The 20,845-nt window shown below is 41.8% G+C and overlaps 2 protein-coding genes across 4 annotated transcripts in view; both read right to left on the bottom strand.

The window, feature by feature from the left end:
- The window catches only part of dync1h1 (dynein, cytoplasmic 1, heavy chain 1), a 30,651-nt gene extending 16,504 nt beyond the window's left edge, over positions 1-14,147 (bottom strand). For both annotated transcript variants that reach the window (XM_031310203.2, XM_031310205.2), the window contains exons 1-31: positions 13,769-14,147; positions 12,639-12,726; positions 12,267-12,440; positions 11,873-12,128; positions 11,574-11,760; positions 9,548-9,819; positions 9,137-9,364; positions 8,297-8,950; positions 7,717-8,139; positions 7,402-7,581; positions 6,725-6,874; positions 6,434-6,580; positions 6,099-6,239; positions 5,711-5,887; positions 5,121-5,231; positions 4,852-4,971; positions 4,496-4,735; positions 4,133-4,288; positions 3,835-3,948; positions 3,616-3,726; positions 3,307-3,516; positions 3,014-3,160; positions 2,756-2,922; positions 2,472-2,645; positions 1,963-2,317; positions 1,668-1,862; positions 1,288-1,570; positions 1,075-1,175; positions 815-974; positions 317-557; positions 45-228 (exon numbers count right to left, since the gene is read on the bottom strand). In XM_031310203.2, the coding sequence (XP_031166063.2) occupies positions 45-228; positions 317-557; positions 815-974; positions 1,075-1,175; positions 1,288-1,570; positions 1,668-1,862; positions 1,963-2,317; positions 2,472-2,645; positions 2,756-2,922; positions 3,014-3,160; positions 3,307-3,516; positions 3,616-3,726; positions 3,835-3,948; positions 4,133-4,288; positions 4,496-4,735; positions 4,852-4,971; positions 5,121-5,231; positions 5,711-5,887; positions 6,099-6,239; positions 6,434-6,580; positions 6,725-6,874; positions 7,402-7,581; positions 7,717-8,139; positions 8,297-8,950; positions 9,137-9,364; positions 9,548-9,819; positions 11,574-11,760; positions 11,873-12,128; positions 12,267-12,440; positions 12,639-12,726; positions 13,769-14,018 (6,396 nt within the window). In that variant the 5' untranslated portion in view covers positions 14,019-14,147. The remainder of the gene's footprint in view (positions 1-44; positions 229-316; positions 558-814; positions 975-1,074; positions 1,176-1,287; positions 1,571-1,667; positions 1,863-1,962; positions 2,318-2,471; positions 2,646-2,755; positions 2,923-3,013; positions 3,161-3,306; positions 3,517-3,615; positions 3,727-3,834; positions 3,949-4,132; positions 4,289-4,495; positions 4,736-4,851; positions 4,972-5,120; positions 5,232-5,710; positions 5,888-6,098; positions 6,240-6,433; positions 6,581-6,724; positions 6,875-7,401; positions 7,582-7,716; positions 8,140-8,296; positions 8,951-9,136; positions 9,365-9,547; positions 9,820-11,573; positions 11,761-11,872; positions 12,129-12,266; positions 12,441-12,638; positions 12,727-13,768) is intronic.
- A 516-nt stretch (positions 14,148-14,663) lies between these two features.
- On the bottom strand, positions 14,664-20,765 carry tmem30b (transmembrane protein 30B). 2 transcript variants are annotated; one of them, XM_035994884.1, is made up of 9 exons: positions 20,581-20,765; positions 19,930-20,127; positions 19,522-19,629; positions 19,315-19,422; positions 17,696-17,786; positions 17,473-17,610; positions 16,970-17,176; positions 15,242-15,440; positions 14,664-14,981 (listed from the first exon to the last, which is right to left on the bottom strand). In XM_035994884.1, the coding sequence occupies exons 2-8, from the start codon at positions 20,116-20,118 to the stop codon at positions 15,247-15,249; spliced, it is 1,035 nt and encodes a 344-aa protein (XP_035850777.1). In that variant the 5' UTR covers positions 20,119-20,127; positions 20,581-20,765; the 3' UTR covers positions 14,664-14,981; positions 15,242-15,246. The 2 variants fall into 2 exon arrangements, with proteins under 2 accessions (XP_035850777.1, XP_031166045.1); XM_031310185.2 differs by having other exon boundaries at positions 14,664-15,440.
- Between the last annotated feature and the right edge of the window lie 80 nt (positions 20,766-20,845).

Below are 20,845 nucleotides of genomic sequence, written 5' to 3'. Positions count from 1 at the left end.
ACAATACAGAAAAAGCAAGTTCTACAATTTCAAATTGTCTGTACCTCCTGTTCAGGAAGGTTCTCAGCGATGTCATTCTCATCAACAACCTCTCCGCGCTCTAGCTTCTCCCTTTTGATCTTCTGGATGCGCTCACGCTTGACATTACCAGCACTGATCAGCACGCTCTTGAGAGCTCGGAGGCCGAAATCGTAGTGACTCTGGGATGACAGCTGCTCATCACACAGTCTGAAACAGATGAATGGGATAAATTCAGAGAAGAAAGACATCTCAAATTTCTCTCAAACTATGTACATTTTTCTTAAAAAGTACATACTTGAAGAAGGGCACAATCTTCTTGGCCAGGATCTCGGCTGTGCGGAAACCTTGAGAGTAGAGCATGACCTGGGCGATGAGCTGGCGGTCGGGCTTGGTCATGGCCAAACTGCGGAACAGCTTCTTCAGATTGTCTGGCAGGTTGGAGCGACCAGCGTAGCCAGGGTTCATGGTAATGAAGATGGCCATGTCTGGACTGACCTTTACCTGCTTGTTCAGGAGCTCTGTGGTGACTGGCACACCTGAGGGGTGAGAGATGTGTAGTTGTTTACCAAGCAGTTCTCATGTGAAATTTTAAAAATGGTGTTGACAGACTGATTAGCTGTATCTCATCTGAATTGTATGCTTTAAACATTTTACTCTGCAGTGCTCTTTTTTAGTAAGCTATTTTGTTGAATTGCCTTTCTCTTTCTTGGCAATTGGTGCTCATGGATACTAAGTTGAATCACAACATGTTATGTCATCATGACACCTAAGTTTCCACACATATTATACATACTCCTGTCTCTGTTGGGGTTGCTGTGCTCCCTCAAGGCCACCTGGATGTACTGGACCTGCTGGGATACGGCAGAGAGCATTCTCTCCTCCAGACGATTGAACTCGTCAAAGCAGCCCCATGCTCCCACCTGGCACAGACCCACGAAGATACGACCCATGGCCTTAAAAAAAGAGAGAAACAGGTAAACACTATAAAAAGGTCGTTGTTGATGTCCTGTCTAAAATAGCCTAGGAATGAAGAATCTGTGTGCAGTTATGTACCTGGAAGTCAAATGTCTCATCACAGTTGAAGACCAGGACAAAGCGGCCAAGCTGGTGACCAAGAGCTTTCACTGACTCAGTCTTTCCTGTGCCAGCAGGACCTAGATGGAAGACAAACTCAGTGAAGTTGATCGTTTTATATGTAAATCTGTAATTTTCTTAAAAATCTAAATCTCCATTTCTTACGAGTACAAAAAAAACAAACTTCCATACCAAATGGTGACCCTCCAAGGCGGGCCTCCAGAGCCTGGGTCATGGTGAGATAGCAGCGGTCTGTCAGAGGGGTCTGGACGAGCTTGTCCTGGACACCCAAGTACTCAAAGCCATAGTTAAACTTGGCATTGGCCATCTGAATGGACAGCTGTTGCAGGACATCTGTCTGCTTGGGGTCAAAATAGAAGCGCATCTGGCTGAGCCACTCAAAGGACTTGGGGTTGTCGATCTTGTTCTTGATTAGAGACCTGGTCACATCACGTTGGTGCACCAGCTCGGTGATCTAAGATGGAGCAGAAGAAGGATTTCAGACACACTTTCCATTGGACAACATCTTTTTAAATGTACTTTAAAAAAAAAAAAAAAAAAATCATTCTAACCAGGTGCTCCAGTTTCCTCCTGCGGAGTGGAGGCTGCTCCATCAGCACGGTGTCAGCCAACACGTTAAGGGTGGCCTGCACATTTGACAGCACTCCCTGCATTAGGTTAATGTCCCCACCACCAGAGATGGTGGTCAAGGCATAATCAATGTTCTCAGACCAGGCGATCTGAGTGGATAGGACCACCAGCTGGGCCTGTGATGAGACGAAACAGATAAAATGGAATTAAATCAACACATTGCCTGATTTCAATATATGTTGAAATGTGTGTAGAATGAATGCTCCTAAAACCAACCTGGTAACGATCAATCCAGTTGATGTACTGGCTCAGGTCAATGGCGGCACCTTTGTTGAAGGATGTGACCTCTGTGACAGACTCCGCCAACAGCTTGGCCAGCGTCACCCTCATCTCTTTCTCCACCAGCGTCAGCCACTCGTTGATCTTGGGGTGCTCTGTGATGGAGACTGGTGTCTTGTAGTGAATCTCCTCACCCTCGCGGGAAGAGATTCCCAGCACCACAGTGTTGTCCTCGTTGAGCAAGATGCTGGAAACACCTGCAAACATCTTCTTGAAGTGCTTCTGCAGTTTGGCCACATTCTTGCTGTTGCCGATGATTTCGAGCAGGTCCTCGTCTCCCACAAAGTAAAACCTGGAGAAAAAAAGAAAAGTGTGATGGATCAATTAAGGATAGTTTATAAATGAATGTATTGATCAGTGAAAGGATTTCTGAATATTCAACATAACTATGAACGTCTAAGCTATGTGATTTGTATGCACATATAAAACCCATATAATCGTCTTACCTTGGGAATGAGGATCTCTCTCTCTCCAAGTATTCTCCAAGGGCTTTCTGGATTTTTCCCAGAAGGTCAGCCAGTCGCTCCAGAGACCTCTGCACTCCCTGTATGTTCAGCACATCCATCACTAAAGGAGACTTTGTCACCTTCTTCATCAGGGCCAAGAACTCTGTGCTGATACTGTGGAATAAACAGAGACATATTAGTAAGTTCTAGTAGAAAATATTGGAATTCATAAATAAATTCTGGCTTGGTAAAATAGAGTGGAAAAATAAGGGTCCTTCATTTACCTCTGGAATCTCTGGGTTTCTACAGGCAGCAGATGTTTGATGTCAGCACTGCCAGTGAAGATGCCTTCCAGATAGACCCAGCGACGCTGGACGTCAATCCAAACGTCAAACAGAGCCATGATGCGATTCAGCTTGTCCTCCCAGCTCAGGGCATCTTCCTCAAACACCTTGGAGAAAAAAAGAAGAAGAGCATGGTGTTGATGCAGCCATCAAAACTTGAGTAAAGTCTTAGCGAACACAACATGTAATTGGGTTTACCTTGTAGTATGGAGACAATTTCATGGCAGACACACTGTTGATATGTTCTTTGACCTTGTTGAAGAGGTCATCCCAGCCTCTAATTAGACGACACTTGTTCTGGTAGTTCACCAGGTCGAGCTCATACGAGTTCCACACTTCACGAATCTGAGGGCCAAAACCACGGAATTGTTATTAGTAGGTCTACAAACCAGAGTACTTTATAATCATTTGGATTGGAATCTGTAGATTAGTGGCCTCATATGAGCATCACAACTACATTGCATCATCTCTTAAAGGCCCTCTCTCTTCACCTGTTTGAGGAACTCCTCCAAAGCCATCTCTCCCTGGGCTACAAGGAGGACGTCCTTCACCACCATCTCGTTCCTCTGCAGATCCACGTCCCAGATCTGTCCCAGGGTCAGCTCTGATGGGACCCAGTTTACATGCAAACGCTTCATCAGTTGCTTCCAGTGGCGGTCCTTCAGAGCCTCTGATTTCAGCTCAATCACCAACATGTTAACCTGGTGGGTGAAAGGAATAGGTAGAGCATTTAATAACCCATTTTTAAGTTTTATTTTGAGTCAAAATGTCTGCTGAGTAGAATAAACTAGCTGTCTGACCTTCAGGTATCCTTTAAGCAGCCTCTGGACAAACTCGTAGGAAGCATACTGTCTCAGTCTTGCTTGGAAGTTCTTCAGCTGGTTCAGAAGACCATCCAGACTCTGGCGAAGCTACAAACACACAACACAAGAATAGTTATATGTTGTCATTTAACTAAGAATTTTTAAAAAGAAACCGTAGAAACTGAATGATCTGAATGATTATTGTGGATTTGTTACCTTGCGAGGCTGTACAGACACCCACGGCTGCTCTTTCATCTGGTCGATCTGCTCCCAGACCTTTGACAGCTCGGACCAAACCTCCTTCAGGTCATGCAGCTCCTCTAGTGCCACCTACAAGTTTCCACAAAGACACAAATTAGTCCAAAGAAAGCTGTAACTTGTGCATAGTGGGTTAAAAAATTACTCCTATTTCAAATTAGTGTCCGTTAGATGTTTGTGAGATACTTGCTGTATTTCATTTGGTCTTTAATTGGGGATTTAAAAATGCTTTTATGTGAATGTTTGCTGGCATTACCTGCACCCTCTCTTCACTGCCGCTGAGTAGGCCAGTGTCGGTGAGCTCCAGAGCTTCTTTTGCTCGGGCACACTTCTCTCTTTCAACCTTCAGACGGCCAAAGTTGCCCTCGTAGATCGTCAGAGACTGAAGAGCCTCCTCTGGACGCAGGTTACCCTGTTGAAACACATTATCCGTTAGGCATCAATAAAGCCAAATGATTTTGTTTAAAAAGATTTGATGAGGTTATTTCAGTCACAACAGCAAATGCTTCAACTGCTAATGGTATTCTAATTTAACAATTAGCGGTCATCAGTTCAATCAGAATCCATCCATGGGTGATTGTACTGTATTTCAAATTTAATTTCAATCCATTTCTCTTACAGCAACTGGTTTGGTCTTCTCCCAGTCATTGAGCAAGTCGGTGGTGCGGTTTTCCACAGCTTTGTCCTCCTGGACAATCTTCATCTGCAGGTTGGCCACCTGCTGCTGGATAGCGGTATCCTTGCGCTTCATTATGTCACTGAAGGCCCCCCATTCACCTTCGATGTTGTCAATGTAGAGCCAAGATGGAGGGAACTGGAATCTCTGCTTCTCCAGCAAACGCTGTCCATTACGGAACAACTATGGGTGAAAGGAGGGAGACTCTGATTAGAACCCTAAACTGTTTTTAATGAAGCATGCAGTGATGCAAAAGAATGAAGAAAAAAATTATTGAATGAATGTTTTAGAGTACTTACATCCACATTTTTCTCAAACTGTTTGATCTTGCGCTTCAGCGTCTGGACATATGTTATGAAGTTGACGGCATCTGAAGTGCTAGCCGTGTCCACAGAATGTTGCTCCAGTTCTTGACGGGACTATTGCGGAAACAAAAACAAAAAGAAAGGTGATAGTGACAAGAAAAAAAAAATCCAGTTCATAGAATAATCTTCTGATCAGTGTCTCATGGAAGTCAATGTTACTAAACTGGTCGAAGGAACAATTTCTCAATCATATTATGTGTTACCTTGGAGATCTGGGAATGGAAGTCTTGCATGTTTTGGCCAAGCATCTGGCCAAACTTGCTGAGCACTTCTTTGTGCCAGGAGTCGTACTTCAAGTTCACCTTGGACTGCACCTGTTGTCAGGGACAAATACGAACATTTGATAATAAGACAAAGACATAGAAAAGGAAAGTAGAACATATATTACAAACAAAAATGATGCATTGTTTTTTTTTGTTTTGTCCATCTGTTGTCTGTGACAAGTCAGACATGTCAGGTTGATTTGGGGTTTGGTCTGTCTTTGTCTCTCTCTTGTTGGGATTGTTTTTCTATGGTTATTTGTAAAATAGAGAATGATTGTTTTATGTGATAATTGGAAAAGTACAAATAAAGTAAATAAAGTAAAAAAAGAAATTATGCATTGTAATGAAACTAATTTGCACAAATAAGGGGGTTTAAGTAAAAGATTTCACACTTTAAAATAACGTTGTGCCTTAAAATAATGTTTAAAAAAAAAAAAAAAAAAAAAAAAAAAATTCTAAAATGTCTTGTTTTGATAACCATTACATGTAATCTCTTAACATGGACACCTGGAACTGTCACTAATTATTACCTTGCCATAGTCGATGACCACAGGTCCAAACTCTTTCCGTGTCTCTGCATTGTCAAAGGTTCCACGTGCTTTGCGGATCTGGACCAGCAAGGCCTGCCACTTGGTGAGGTCTTCACCCAGACGGTTGTAGATGTTCTCGGCTTGCATGTCCCACAAGCACTGGTACTGCAGCCACACCTGCACAGGGGCGGCAAAGAAAAGAGATGGATACTCAATCTAATGTACATGAAAGTGTATTTTATGCATGTTTATGATATAAAAACTTGGCAAAGAAGTACAAAAGAAAACCGTAGTTTGGCATTTCATTTCTTTAAATTTGGTCCTCAAACAAAGTAATTCTATCAGAAGTAAACCTAAGATATGATAACACAATATAGAGGACTCTTACCTTGACATACTGCTCCACCTCACTGACAATGTCTTCGACTGCATTGTAGGCCTCCTCTAAGCCTGCAGGCCCATCTGGCATCCTGGTCAGGGCATTTCTGTAGAACTTCTCTTCCTCCGACAGCTCATAATGGACTCCCACCTGGTGAGGAAGGACACATTTACTTAGATCAAGGCAACAGCACAAGTGCAATAAGACACAATATCAATTCTTCTCTCAATGCATCATATTTGAACAAAAATAAACCAGAGCTTATTTTATATTTGGTAGCTACAGCCATTCATTCTCATCAATCATCAAAGTCCTCCTACTCAAACTGTTCAAACATCCCTTACCTGGTATCTCTGGCTCTGAATCCTGGGAAGAGAAAGGATGACCATCTTCCAGGCAAACATCTCCTGGTAGAGCTTGTAGCGACAGTCTTCAATCGGTGGGTTCAGGTAGATCACCTGGTTAGTAATCCTCAACTCATGGACAACATTCTGGGAAAAGAACAGAATAGTTTGTTATAACAGATAGTGAGCTGTGTCCAGAAATCAAAAGGTTTCCCTGGGTTTTTATTAGAAATATTTAATCATTAAAACAAAACATGGCATAAGACAACACAGTCACTACAGTCACAATACCTTGATCCTGGGCTCCCCTCCAGGTTTGTGGCTCACTTGTGGAGCCTCTGTGTCCATGTCCACATCAGCTTTGTCCTCTACCTGGCCACGGAGCACCTGGGTCCAGGCCTTAAGGCCAGCCTGCAGACGCACTCCCAGGATACGTTCAATCTATGAAACATAACAAAAACCATTTCTGAAACCATTCAGACCAACCTTATGTAAAAAGAAACAAAAAAAGTTAACCCTCCTGTTGTCCTTGGGTCAAATTTGACCCATTTTTAAAAAGTTTCTATATCAGACATTTGGGATGGTTCCCTACAATGCTCTTCACAAGTAAAATGAATGATCACTTCACTACTTTCATTGAATTTGGGTGCTTTATTCGATTTTATGGCTTTTGGGGAAAAATAATTGCTAAAAGAACATTAAAAAAAAGTGACGAAAAAGTCGACTAAAACATCGGAAAAATGATAAAACGTCAGGAAAAACAACAAAAGTGTCTAAAAAGATGACCAAAACGTTGAAAAAAAAGTTTTAATTTTGAATTATGACCCAGAAAAACGAAAAGTTGCAGAGACGACGGGAAGACAACACAAGGGTTAAAATGTTCAGGTCATTTCCATTTGGACTCAAACAGTCACAATCCAACTGAACACAAAGAACAAATAACCCTTGTATTGCTTTGTGGTACCAACCTCAATGTCGAGCTTGTTGACCCAGATGGGCAGGTTGGAATAGGAGTGGAGATTGAGGTCGTCAACAGCCTTCTGGACTCGGTTGAGGATGTCAGAGAAGGTCTTGTTCTCGAACATGCAGGTCTCCAAAGAGCGAACCTCGAGATCTATTTTCTCCTCAATCAGTAGGAGGTCGTCCACCTGGAAACAACATACAACAAAAACATTAGAATGACTATTAGGGGGCAATTCAAAAATAGCACTTGTTCCATTTTAAAATGACACTAAGGAGAGTCTGTACTTATGTATGTAACCCTTTTATAGTGACACACTGACCTTTTCCTGGAAGTTGAAGACTGTCTCAGCCAGCCTCTGAACATAGGGATCCAGCTTGTAGGACTCCCAGACCAGAGTGATGCCTTCAGTAACGAGAGCCTGAACCTCTTTCTTAAGCCCAGCCACCAGCAGGGAGATGGAGGACCTCTCTTCCACCTTCTCACAAGTGCGCTCGTAGGTGCGCACACTCTCGATCAAAGAGATGGCAAATGGGTACAGCTGGTTAGCTTGGTGGGCTTTGTTGACGATGGCCAAAGGAACACGGAAGCTCAACCACTTGAGGTTGCGGACCTCTTTGGACAAGGTGATGATCTCTGGGAGGAAGTTGACTTTGAGCTTGAGCATGTTTCCGGTACGTCCACGGGCACGAGTACTCTCAATTGTGAAGATGCGGCCAGACACGCCAAGGTTACGCTGCTGCACCTGATTTACAACAGAAAGGAGTGACAAATATTAAAAAACAGAAAAAGCGTTGACAAAACAATGAAAACATGCATTGTAAGAGGCAAAAACTTGAACATTTTTCAAATATTGGAGGAAAAGCGCTACATTATATCAATGTCTATATTCAGCTTCATACCTTGCGAGCCCAGTCATCAAATATCTCTTGAGTATTGAGTTTTGCCCTGAAGCTATCTCCATCCTGCTTCAGCTTCAGCCCCTCCACATGGTTCTCCCAGCCTTTTCCCAGAACATCCTCCACTCTCTTCATATACGCAGTCAGCTGACGGTCGATCTGCTTGGCCCAGATGATGGAGCCAGACACAGGTGGCAGGTCTCGGACATGGCTCATCTTACAGGCCTGGCTCTGAGGGTACTGCACTTTGAACTTGTCATGCAGTGACTCAATGTCATCTTTCACACGCTGGATGAGCTGCGTCTGGTACTCGCGAATGGCACCGCGGATGTGGGGACGCACAAAGAGAGCATTGAAGCGGGAGAAGATGCGAAACATCTCGTTGGCGTTCTTGGCGGTTCCCAGCTGATCACGCAGCCGGGCAGTGATACGGGTCTCCACGCGGTCGATGCGTTCATCGTAACGCTTCATGGCGGCTTCCCAGGCTTCCATGCCTTCCTTGGACACATCCAGACCATCGACCTCTTTGACATTCTCATATGCCAGGTTGACCTCCTCGATAGCATTGGCATCAGCAGCATCAAAGAGAACTCCAGCTACCTTCATATCTTGAGGCTCAACTGTCTCTCCAGGGGCGTGTTGTGGCACAGCAGAAACCTGGAGACAAAAAGTAAAAAAAAAAATTAAAAAAAAAAACAAATCTCAATCAATGGTGGACAAAACTAGATAATTCCATTTTTGTCAGGATCTACAGGAAAACAACATTAAAAAGGATCATGAAGTAAATAATGGCAAGACATGCCAGTTTAAGCATGTCTATTACAGATGCTGATGGTACTTCACCTGAGGCCTCAGCACACGGACGATGACAGCCCTCAACTGCTCATGCTGTCTTCTGAAACGTCTCATGTGATCCAGACGTGATTGGAGCTTCCTGTGAGCTGGACTCAAGCGCCACACCATCTTCAAGTTCTCCTCTCTCTTTCTCTTCACAATGTCCCTCAAAAGCACCTGCAGTTTCTCATACTCATCCTCCCAGGTCTGGAACACCTCGAAGCATGCCACCATCACCTGCAAATCGATGTTAAAAGGACATTTAGGAAGATGTATCATTTTTTTGTGTGTACTTAGACCCCAGGCAGAGTAGCTTCTGTTTAAGACAGACAGAAGCTAATGGGGCTCTTAATAAAACACACTTCTTAGGGAATAATAAAGGGTTGGTTTTATTTATGCTAGAGACCAAACCACACCAACCTTTTCAAATTCCTCATAGGCAACATGCATGAGCTTCCTGGTGCCCAACACCTTGAGGAGCTGGGAGCTCAAGTCCCTGGAGATGGCCTCTACGAGACGCAGGGCTCTCTGGATAGGGTACTTGGTGTTCCTAATCTTTTTCAAGTGAGTGAATATGGCCATCAGGGCCTGGCGGATCTTATCAAGCTCCGAAGCAGAGAGTAGGTCGTTGAGAGGGAAGTCCTTCATCAGAGGATTGTAGTCATTGACTGTTTCTACAGCCTGTTTCAGACCTGTCAGAAGTAGAAAGGATAAACAATTAATCATACTGTATAAACAATACTGCCAGAAAAGGCAGCAGACGTGAAACTAGGCTAGGGTTGGGTATTGTTTGGATTTTTTCCGATACTGCTGCTAAAACAATACTCTTAAAACGATGCCCGTGCCTAAACCAATTCAAAAATATTTATGTGTATATATGATATAGATATATAGATACAGACAGATAGACAGACAGATATAAAAAAAAAGGAGCACAAAACAACAGTCGGCAACATTTAAGAATAGCTTATCTATTGCTAAGGCCATATGGTCAAAAATTAAATGGTTTACAATAACTTATAACAATAACTTATTTCACCAATAAAATTGCTGGTAAACGACAAAAACAACCACTAGATGGAAAAAGGGTATTTTACAATAACTTGAATGCACCACGAGGCTGGTGAGACAAGTTTTAAGTAAATATTCCGTCTGTGTTGTTTTTCCGACAACGGCAGCTGCAGACCGTTGGAATCCTCTACAGTGCAATACGGTCACACTTTACACCGTTGAGCTGTCAGCATTTTAACCGTGTTTAATCCAGCTGCTAGCTAACGGTAGGCTAACCTTATCTGCTGCCAAGTGTAATGTTAACTAGCGTCACATGCAGCGATGTTTCCGTTTGCCTTGAACTTCCGTTTCGGAGCATCAAAGGGCAGCGCAGGCATTTAAAGGGTAACTACCGTTTTTTTCAACCTGGACCCTATTTTCCTATGTTTTTGTGTCTAAGTGACTGATGGGAACAACAAATCTTTGAAATTAGTCCAGTATTAAGCAAGATCGCTGCAGTCGGCAGCGGGGAAATAAGCTACAATGCAAGTTAAAAGGGCAACTGTCCATCTTGTATTTACCTTCACAAAAGTGCTCAGATTAAGATTCTAAGTGTCTGACAACATTATGGAAAGGATTTCTAACGAGGTCGACCTTTCTGTTAAAGAGTAAGATAATTTTTTTTAAAATAAAAACATCCGCGAAATTGCGTTCGCTAAACCCACCAGACTCCATGTAAATAAACAGTAATTTTAACATCGTAAAATACACTTCATTCAAAGTCGACAGAAACAAAATAAAACTATGAAACGCTGTTTTGGGTCGTCTTTCCACTTTTCCAACCATCACACCTGTAGTTTCAGTTATAATAACACATAGTTTACCGATTTACATGTGAAAATATGTTGGCTCTATACACGCTAAAAGTATTACTTTTTTTAAATGGAGTCTGGTGGGTTTAGCGCTAGCGACTTCAGAGCTGTTTCTGGTTAAACAGAACGGTCTCAAAGAGGTTTTAAAGGTCTATCTCTGAAGGGATCCTTTCCATAATGCTGTAAGACACTTACAATATTAATCTGAGCCTGTCAGTGGCAAAAAGAGCACATTTGTGAAGGTAAATACAAGCTGGACAATTGCCCTATTAACTTACATTGTAGCTTGTTTTGCAGTTGCCGATTGCAGCGATCTCACTTTACACTGGACCAATGTCAAAGATCGTTGTTCCCATCAGTCACTTAGACACAAAAACATAGGAAAATAGGGTCCAGGTTGGAAAAAAAAAAAAAAAACCAGTAGTTACCCTTTACGTGGCACCGAAATGAGGCACCGAAATCCGCGTTGCTATTCGGTCCGGTAGATACCAGTTGTTAAGGCACCGGTGTCATATTAGCAACTGATCTCGGTACCAAACCTAAACAAGACCAGGAAATTTTTGTTTCAACGTGTTGTCACTCACCAGTGTCTGTGTCAAAGCTGACAGTAGCATGGAAACGTTTGCCGTGTTTGAGGATATCCAGTGTTAGCAGAACCTCGGGGCTCTCTCTCTTCTCCTGGATCCTGTTGAGTGCTCTCTCCAGATTCAGCCAGAAACTGATCTCCTGCAAGGCTGTGCCGGAAGCTGGGTCACGATCAAGCTTTGTCACCTGATAAAGGGTGGGTGGAGGAGACAAATAAACCCAGCGGTGAGTACAAAAAAAACAACTTTCCATATACCGGTTATGAAATTTGAAAAACAAACATGGGAAAGCCTTTTACCTTTTGGATCTCCCTAATCCAGCGGTTGACTCCAGATTGCAGCTGGTTAAGGAAGGTTGGGTCCTCCACTTTGTCGCCAAAGTCTGTGACCTTGGGCTTCTCCCCGCGCTCGTAGCACTGCTTGGCAATGTTTGCGATGATGGGGTGGATGAGCAGGCTGATCTCAGGAATCTCAATGTTCTGCTGCAGGTGGAGAAGGCCCATCTCCAGCTCAGCAATCTTTTTCTCCACTGATGGAGCCATCTTATCCCCATCTCTAGAAGGTTAGGACAGAGATGATATTGCAGATGAATTCTCCCATCAAAGTTACATTATTTCTCTATGCAGAGTTCATGATCCAGTTTACTTGATGAAAGGTTTTTTATCTAAATACAAGATACATTTTGAGGATTACCTGTCTGCCTTGCCAGACTCTCGGATGTAGGACTTGAAGAAAGGAGCGACAGCATTGCTGATGAAAGAATGGAGTGTCTCGTAGGGAGAGTCCTCACTCAAGGTCAGAACTCGAACTTGGGTTGATATGGGCTTGTCTGCATCAATGACGATTGCCCTCTTGATGAAAGCCAAGCTGCAGGGAAGAACATTCAGTTGAGAATTAACAGAACTTAGGTAGAAGCTGAGTGATATACAGTAAATAACAAATTCTCTTTTGGAGTACAGGTAAATATATAGAAAGGGAGACTTTTATAGTTTTAGTGATGAAATCACATAGAATTGCATGGCTGAAAAGAAGACCTCTGTTCAGTGCATTAGATGCATCATTTACCTGTTGGACTTTATCCCGTAGTGTATGTCAGTGCTGATATTATAAGTAATGCATTCCTTCTCCTCCTCTCCTTCATCTCCAACATCCTCTGTGTGAAGAATAAATAAAAATAAGTCTTACCTGAACAAGTTATCAACTCAAAAAATAATATAATATTCTTCACATTGCCAAACAAAATTAATCTGCTGCTGTTGATGGTAAAAAAAAAAAAAAAAAATGATTTGGATGCTAGACAGGAGTCGAGTTTATCAGAATATAATGAGCCATGTCACAGTAGGATGACAATCTGACATCCATCCCTCCATCTGTGTCCCCACCCTTCTTTGTTGTTCATGGCATGTAGGAAAAGAAACAGCACCTTCTGCATTGCAGCATCAGTATTTTCAGTGCAAGAAAATGGATAGAATCCAAAAGCTGCAGGCTTAGACTCAGTGGCTTGTCATGTGCTGTATCAAGGGATCAATGTTCAGCACTCATAAAACATAAGGAAGGGGCAAGCGGCTCTGAAGCTCAGGATTAATTCGCCTGGAGAAGACTGAAGATACTGTATTCATTGACACAAGCTGTTTCACATGATAAACCCCCAAGAAGGTGCACACAACGTGACTTGCAGTTATAACAAAGAATTAATTCTCTTTGAATGTTCAATGATTTTGGTGTTTTTCTTTTTAAATTCGGGCTTGTGTTGTTATAAGCACTGTGGCACAGTCATTTGTCAACAAGTAACTTGCATTCAATTCAACACTATCATAGCACAAATTATTAAATATGTATTAACTGCTGCCTAAAATGAAAGCAAACATTTGGGCACCTTCATTGGAGTGTGCTGTGTTGTCATTGGCTCGGTTATATCTTGCCCACCTATAATGGCGAAGTTGCCTTAAAATTTAACAATGTGATGGATTGAGAAAGCAAGCTACGTTAACATTGCTGTCAAATAGGCTAATACTAACTCTCATACAAAGTCAACTAAACTAACACGGTTTAAAGCCATTTTGTTGGAGACGAAATTAACAGCTAACGTTAATGCAGACTCATTGCGTTACGTTAGCACTGTACAAATTAGTAATAGTCCTGTTATTTAAATCATGTTGTTAGCTAGCTAGCTGATCACTTATTGCTAAATGTACCTTTAAGTGCACTTCTCTCTACCAGGATGGTGTGCACTTGGGGATCGGCCAGAAATTTCTTCATCTGCTCCACTGCGCTCTTCTCCTCCAGGGCGGTTTCCAGTGCGGCCGGGGCATCGCCGCCATCTTCCAGGAGCAGCGGTACCAATTTCCTCATGTGCTTCTGCAGCACCGATGTATCAGCGACCGTCTGAACGGCCGACACCTCCATGGTGCCGGAGTTTTCCTCCGTCCCCCCACCGTCAGACATTCTTTGAAGCGGTCAACAACGACCGGTAGCGGTGTGAAAGTGAACAAAGAAACGATGCTAACGTTATGTCGCTATCTGCAGTCACTACCGAGCTGCTCAGAGACTGACTGCCGCTGTCAAAACGCCGCATCAGTGGACGTCAGGTTTATTTGTGCAATGGATTGTGGTACTTGTCGTTTAAGAGGTTGGGTAAATCACTGGACTATACATGCTGAAAACTACAATACCCACAATGCAATCGAATAAATATTGTTTTCTCTTTTCTTCTTTTAACCGTGTATGACAGATAGGGGGAGAATGGGAGTTGCCTCCAATGATGCAGCTATAATGATATTTAGCTACAACAATACAGATTTTACAACAGTTAATATGAACAAAGTGATAAACCTTTAATAATGGTTTTACTAATTCAGTAATAATACACTTATATTTGCCTTAAGATAATTACAACTTCTGTCACAATTTGACTGGCATTAGCATTAGTTCACTTTTTTGCAGACTCATGCTATCACGAATGAATGCTATTAATGCATGAATTTGTTATGCATCTTATAAAAGGTTGTTCATTGCTTCTACATATTTTACCCAAACATCCAACCCATCCAGAATAAAAGAGCACCTGGAGCTTGGACTTGAGTCAGCTGAGTTTTGATGTTGTTTTATTAAATAAATATCAACATGAAGTAAAATTTCTACAACAATAGTAAGAGTTAAAACATGAGCTTGCATAGCCTGTAAACCAGATCCCTGAGTTAATATTCCCACATTTTACAGCATTATTTCCAAGCTAAGCTACACATCTCAGAATCAAGTATACATTCTTGTCCAGTATCATATGGCTTATCAAATGGTTTATGGCTTTAATTGTATTACTGACCTAAAATGAGGAGGCAGCTAGTTGTGTGATGACCTAATGCACTAATTTAAGAGACACCTCTTGCAGCTGCTTACAGACAAGTATATGTACCCATATTGGAAATCATCCTATTTTGCAGTCGTGGGGAAAATCCAGTGTCAAGTCTTGCCTCGCAAAAATAACACCAGGCTTCTTCTACACCTTAGGATACATCTTCATGTCCAGAATAACATGTGTTCTTAGGTGGAGTCCAGCTCTGTGCTCCCCTTTGTGTAAGCACTGGACTGTGCTTTCATCATCCCATTAAGTAAAAAGGGAAAAAAGTTGAAAAAAAAATGTTGATAAGGTAGATAAACCTTCAGCAAATGACAGTTAATGACCAGGCACTCCGTCTTCCTCAGGAAACTTGAATTTAGCATAGACAATGAGCATGACTATGGACATAAAGACGCACATTGAACCAATCACGAGGTAGGCAATGCCCAGGAACTCATTCTTGCCACCCATCCAGGACACGTTGCTGAACACTACCTTCTTTCTCCCATCAAAGCTCAGAACAGGATAGTCTGGGGGACAAATGTTAAGGATTTTACAGCAAAAATGGAAACACGTCATTTCAAAAAAAAGACAAAAAAAGTGTCCATGTGCCAATACTTCACTGTAGTATTAAATATACAACACTGTTAAGATACTGTATAAAAACAACCAATGGTTTTGCATGTTTTAACCCATTTATACTAATCATGTACATTTGACTGAGCTTTCATTTTGAATGCATTTTTTAAAGGCATTGGCTTCCATTCATTTCAGCATTATATATAAAAATCAGCAGACTTGACATTTTCTTGAGCTGTATAATTCATCCGAGTTACATTATTGTAATGACTTATTGCAGCGCAAACTTTTCAAAACAAGTTTTTAAACTGCCTGGTGTTGTGATAACAACTGAACCAAGGCTCAATATTCAAAGAATTGATTTCTAATGTTTACAGAAAAGAATAGAAACTGTAGAAAAAAATAAATCCTATCAACTCAAATTGTCTGGTTTGCATTAAAATTGGTAATATTTACAAGTAGTTAAGGGGTTTAAACTTGGAAACACAGTGGTATGATCCTTAGCAAAATCTAAATGCCTTTGAGGTATTTACATAGGCCTTCATGGCTTCAGGTAGACAGCGATTATTACATGAAGATTATTTGCGTAGCACATTTACGTATGTCAGAAAATTTGCCTTGTTTTTCCTTAACTTTAGGAACTCCTGAGTCATTGCATTCACTCTGCCCAAGTTTAAACAGAACCACACCCAACCGGTGAAACAAGTTAGACCAAGCTGCTGTTGTTCTAACATGACACAAAAAACACGTGACCAAATCCATGGCTGACCCCTTTATGTAGAATTCAAGCTTAGTAAATCTCCTCATGTGGATGGAACCGTGTAAAACTCTTTTAACCACACAGATGTTCTTGTTTAAAGCATGATGATAAGATTGATTACCCAGACTTATAATGCTGTTTAAAATAAGTAAAAAGCATCCTCTTCCACATACCCAACACAAGGAATGGCACAATGTGTCATACAACAATGTGAAAATGACACAATTACACAGTGATGCGTTTGAATAACTTATCACCCCTTTCATGTGAATCATTTCTAAATATTGAATAAAATAACATTTTTAAGTGGTTTTGCAAGATATTTGATTGCTCACTCTGTGATGTTTAAAAAAAAAATAAAAGTTATATATGAAAATAATTTAAGATGGGCCTTTGTTTAAGTTTTGATGGCCATTCACTTGGCACTACTGACAGCTGCTGCCATCTACATGCCCCAGTGAAATGTCTCATTAATGAGTATCAATATGTTGAAAAGGACGCGTTTTGGCTTTAGACATTGATTTTTGGTGTCCGTTAAGCCTGCATTAGACAGAAAAAGCTATACAGTACTAATTTGTGTAATGGAAATATGATCCAAGTGAAAAATGGTTAGTGTAATCTTCAAACACAGGACTCATGCTAAACATACATAACTGCCCATACCTCCAAGCACCATCCTCAAAATCATCCCAGAATCTGTAACGTGTATAAAAAGGATACTGTAGGCAATTTCAAGGGAGTAATTTCCAGCAGGAAGACCCTGTGCATAATCACCCTCGTTGATACGCCCATACAGCTTTCTGAAATTTGGCAGGGCCGCCCTCCTCATCCACACCAGGAAATTTTGATTGATGAAGCCATTGTTAGCTGGGTCTGATGTGTCCAACTCATACGCAGGCTTGGACCAAAATATGGGTTTCACGGTATCTGGAAGTCAAACTTTTAATCAGTGGTCATGTTTCTCAAACATAATATTAAATTCACGTTATATTAAATGTGATTTCATCTAAAAAGGACCCCTTATTTACTGCACTAAACTAAGTTACTCCTTTCATCCACAATACTAGGCGCACTTCAATAAAACTCCTTTACCACTTTGTAAAATCCTTTTTTGTAAATTCCAAATTATTTTTGAGCAGACTGGGAACCCCTCATTAAAGACAATTAATATGCACACTAGCACTACTTAAATAGAACAGAGAGCAAGTAAAGTAAGTAATTACTGTTGAATGCGTTCTTCAGAGGTGTGATGCTGGGGTTTCTGTATTTGATGTTGTAGTCTGTCCACCAAGCAATCCCTTTTCCATCAAAGGGAACCAGTGTATTTGTTCCATTGATTATTTGATATAGTTTGAAGGCGTCTTTAAAAAAACAGCACAATAATTAGTTTTTCCATAACACAGCAAATACACTTAATTCCAAATGAATTTAAATGTTCTTACATACCATTGAACATGCTGTTTGCAATTGATCCACACGGTACAATTGGTTGGTTGTTGCTGTCATACGCATAGGGTGAACAGGTGTCACTGGGAGTCTTCAAGAGAGACAGAGAACAGTGTTTTTATTGTTCAAATAAATAATCTGATATTTAGTTTGTATGACAGATGGGCAACAGCATGAGATACCGATATGTTGAACCAAGGTGACAACTTAGCATATTTGTACTCCATTCTGTTTTCCATTCTTAAAAAAGGTCCCATGGCATGAAAATGTCACTTTGAGGTTTTTTAACATTAATGTGAGTTCCCCTAGACTGCCTATGGTCCCCCAGTGGCTAGAAATAGCGAGCCCTGGGTATCCTGCTCTGCCTTTGAGAAAATGAAAGCTCAGATGGGCTGATCTGGAATCTCCTCCTTATGACGTCATAAGGAGGAAGGTTACCTCCCCTTTTTCTGCTTTGCCCGCCCAGAGAATTTGGCCCACCCATGAGAAACAGAGAGACATCATGCTCGGTTCGAGATGAACTGCACCTCGCTTGTAAAATGGACGAGAGCAGGCAGCAGCAGCCGGGGCCGGTGACAAAAATCCGCTGTCAAGTCGGACAGTTTCCAGCGGTTTCCAGCAGCCTTCAGGCTGAACAGGAAGTGACAAACACTGTGGTCCGATTCCGATTTAATAAAATGTTATCAGACCCATGTATCAGCTTGTAGCTACACAGTCTCCAGTTGTTTTAATTATGACAGAGTAGCTCTCAAATGCTCTACATGCGATATGTTGCTGATTTTAATTAACAACACACTGTAGATGATCCGTAATCTGAACAGATTTAGTCTCTCTGACTTCTAGACATCACTATCAGCCACACGTGGTTTGTACAGAATTAGCCTTTAAATCAGACAAATAGCAATTAAAATCCCTCCAATTCAAAAACAGTAAAAAATTTATATAAAACGTCATCATGTTGAGTCGATTTTGAACCAATCAGCTGTTAGATCAGCTGAGAGGCAGTCGTTTCCCAGCATGCCCTTTGTCCGTCTGGGCCTTGCAGTCGGTGAAAAGCAACTGCGCTGCCTGCGTCTCAGAACTGCAGCCGCCTTGATCTCGTGAGGTTATCGTTGCCCACGTGTGCACGACGTCAGAGCAAGTCAGGATCAAGTCGGACACAAATCTAACCGGCACGCATTGGGCGCCGATCGCCGGTGATCGATTCTGCGCAGACCTGGCTCATCTCGAACGAGCCTATCATGGCTTGAAAACAAACGAAGCATGGTAGTTGGTCAAGGCCACACTCCCACCCTCCACCTTGCCCCCCCTCTTGCCTCCTTAGCATTTAAAGCTACAGACACAGAAATGGCACATCCTAAGGAAAGCTCATTGTGGGACTGGCTCTAGTGGCTGTAATTCTGTAACCAAGGCTGAATTTCAGGAAAGAGACTTCAGATACAGTATTAGGGGACCACTAAGGTCTATATGAAAGCATCCAAAAAGCAGCATGTCATAGGACCTTTAACGTATTTTTATTCCAACTGAGAACATATAGATTTAGTTTTTCCCATAGAAATTAAAACCAGAGTGGTGTGTGTGTGTGTGTTTTTCTTCAATATCCCATGTTGTTAACCCACTTTAAAGTTAGTCAGGTCTCCAGACAGCTGCACATCATCTTTGGAAACACCGTACTTTCTGAAGTTCTGGTAGTAGTTGGACAAACCATAATAAAAGAACACGGTTCCCTGTGGAGGAAAACAGAATCACAAAAACACAGCCTTCAGTGTCAGCAGCAGGAGTACAGTTAAACTGTGTTACCGTATGTATGTATGCTCCAATGCTACCTTAAATAGACTGTCAATGGAGAAGTTCAGGTTGCACACACAGTTCAAGACCTTTGGGTCAGAGCACTTAAAGCATGGTGAGTTTTGGTCAACCCCAGTGTAGTCGAACTGTGTATAGGAAAGAACAAGAAAGGTTATTAATGATTGATGGCTACAACACCTATCTCCATCTCTTTGAACTCCGTGTGATATTGCTTACAAGTGAGCAGATAGCAGTGTACAGTTCAGTTCATCTCAACACTGAAAACATGGATTGTTTTATTAAGGTTTGTTTCCTTTCAAGCGCTATGTTTCAACCCAGTTAACACATTTTTACTGTCTCTTCCTCCCTTTTTGCTGGTGATGTCTGACCCTTGATTTCCAGCATGCCCCCTAAATGATTAGTGTGTTCGGTGGTCACAATCATACCTCCAACACCTGGATGCTCCGTGAAGTGACAAAGAGAGCGACGCCAATGCCAATGAATGCCAGGCCGATGAGGACAAACCCTGGGATGACAATGCCAGCGGAGAGCATAGGCTGCCATGCCGGAAGCCTCTGCTGAGTGAAGGCGGTGTTGTCAGGCCGGTTGGCCAACTCCTGCTCTTCTTTTACCATTTTTTGGTTCTGTTGGATAGATTGTTAATCAGCTCACCAGTTTGTAGGCTACTTTGTTTGTAGTAGCCTAAGTAGGCCTACATCTTACTTTAAAGTGTATTATATAATAGCATGGGCAACATACGAAACACTCTAATGAGCCTTTATTTTCCCTGTTCTGACACTAAAGACTCCCCCATGTCTGCTACGTGAAGTGCCTACTCTCATTTTTAATTAGGCTACGACTTTGCATGTTACAAATGTCCCCACCCCTAAAAGTTTTTATCACATAAAAAAAAAAAATCTTGAATCGTAAACTACCAAAAAGACAAATTAGCCAAGAACAAAACACAGACAGACTTTTCGCCTATGATTTTCGCTCACTTTAAACTTTAAAACACGCTGGTAAAGCTAAATGGTTACAGTGAGGCACAAACATAGCCTATATATTCACGACATCTAGATTTTAGGTGTTATACTTACACAGAGTCGGCTCAAAATGGAGAAACAAAGGAGTCAAAACGTCGGTATGTTTTCCCGAGTAGTAGTCGCGACAGCGCTCACCTTTACCTGTCTGGGTGGAAACCCCCCCCACCTTCCTCTCCCTGCCCATACTGTTCTTTTTCTTCTTCTTCCTCCTGACTGACGTCAGTTGTTTTGCAGAACTGGTTTGTCGATAGACGGAAGATAAGCGGTGCGGAAACGCTGGATCAGCAACAAAAGGGAAACTTTAAACCCAATTGTTTTA

This window comes from Sander lucioperca, chromosome 18, assembly GCF_008315115.2.
Source record: "Sander lucioperca isolate FBNREF2018 chromosome 18, SLUC_FBN_1.2, whole genome shotgun sequence".
In the NCBI taxonomy this organism is placed as follows: domain Eukaryota; kingdom Metazoa; phylum Chordata; class Actinopteri; order Perciformes; family Percidae; genus Sander; species Sander lucioperca.
This window is presented reverse-complemented; position numbering and strand designations above follow the sequence as displayed.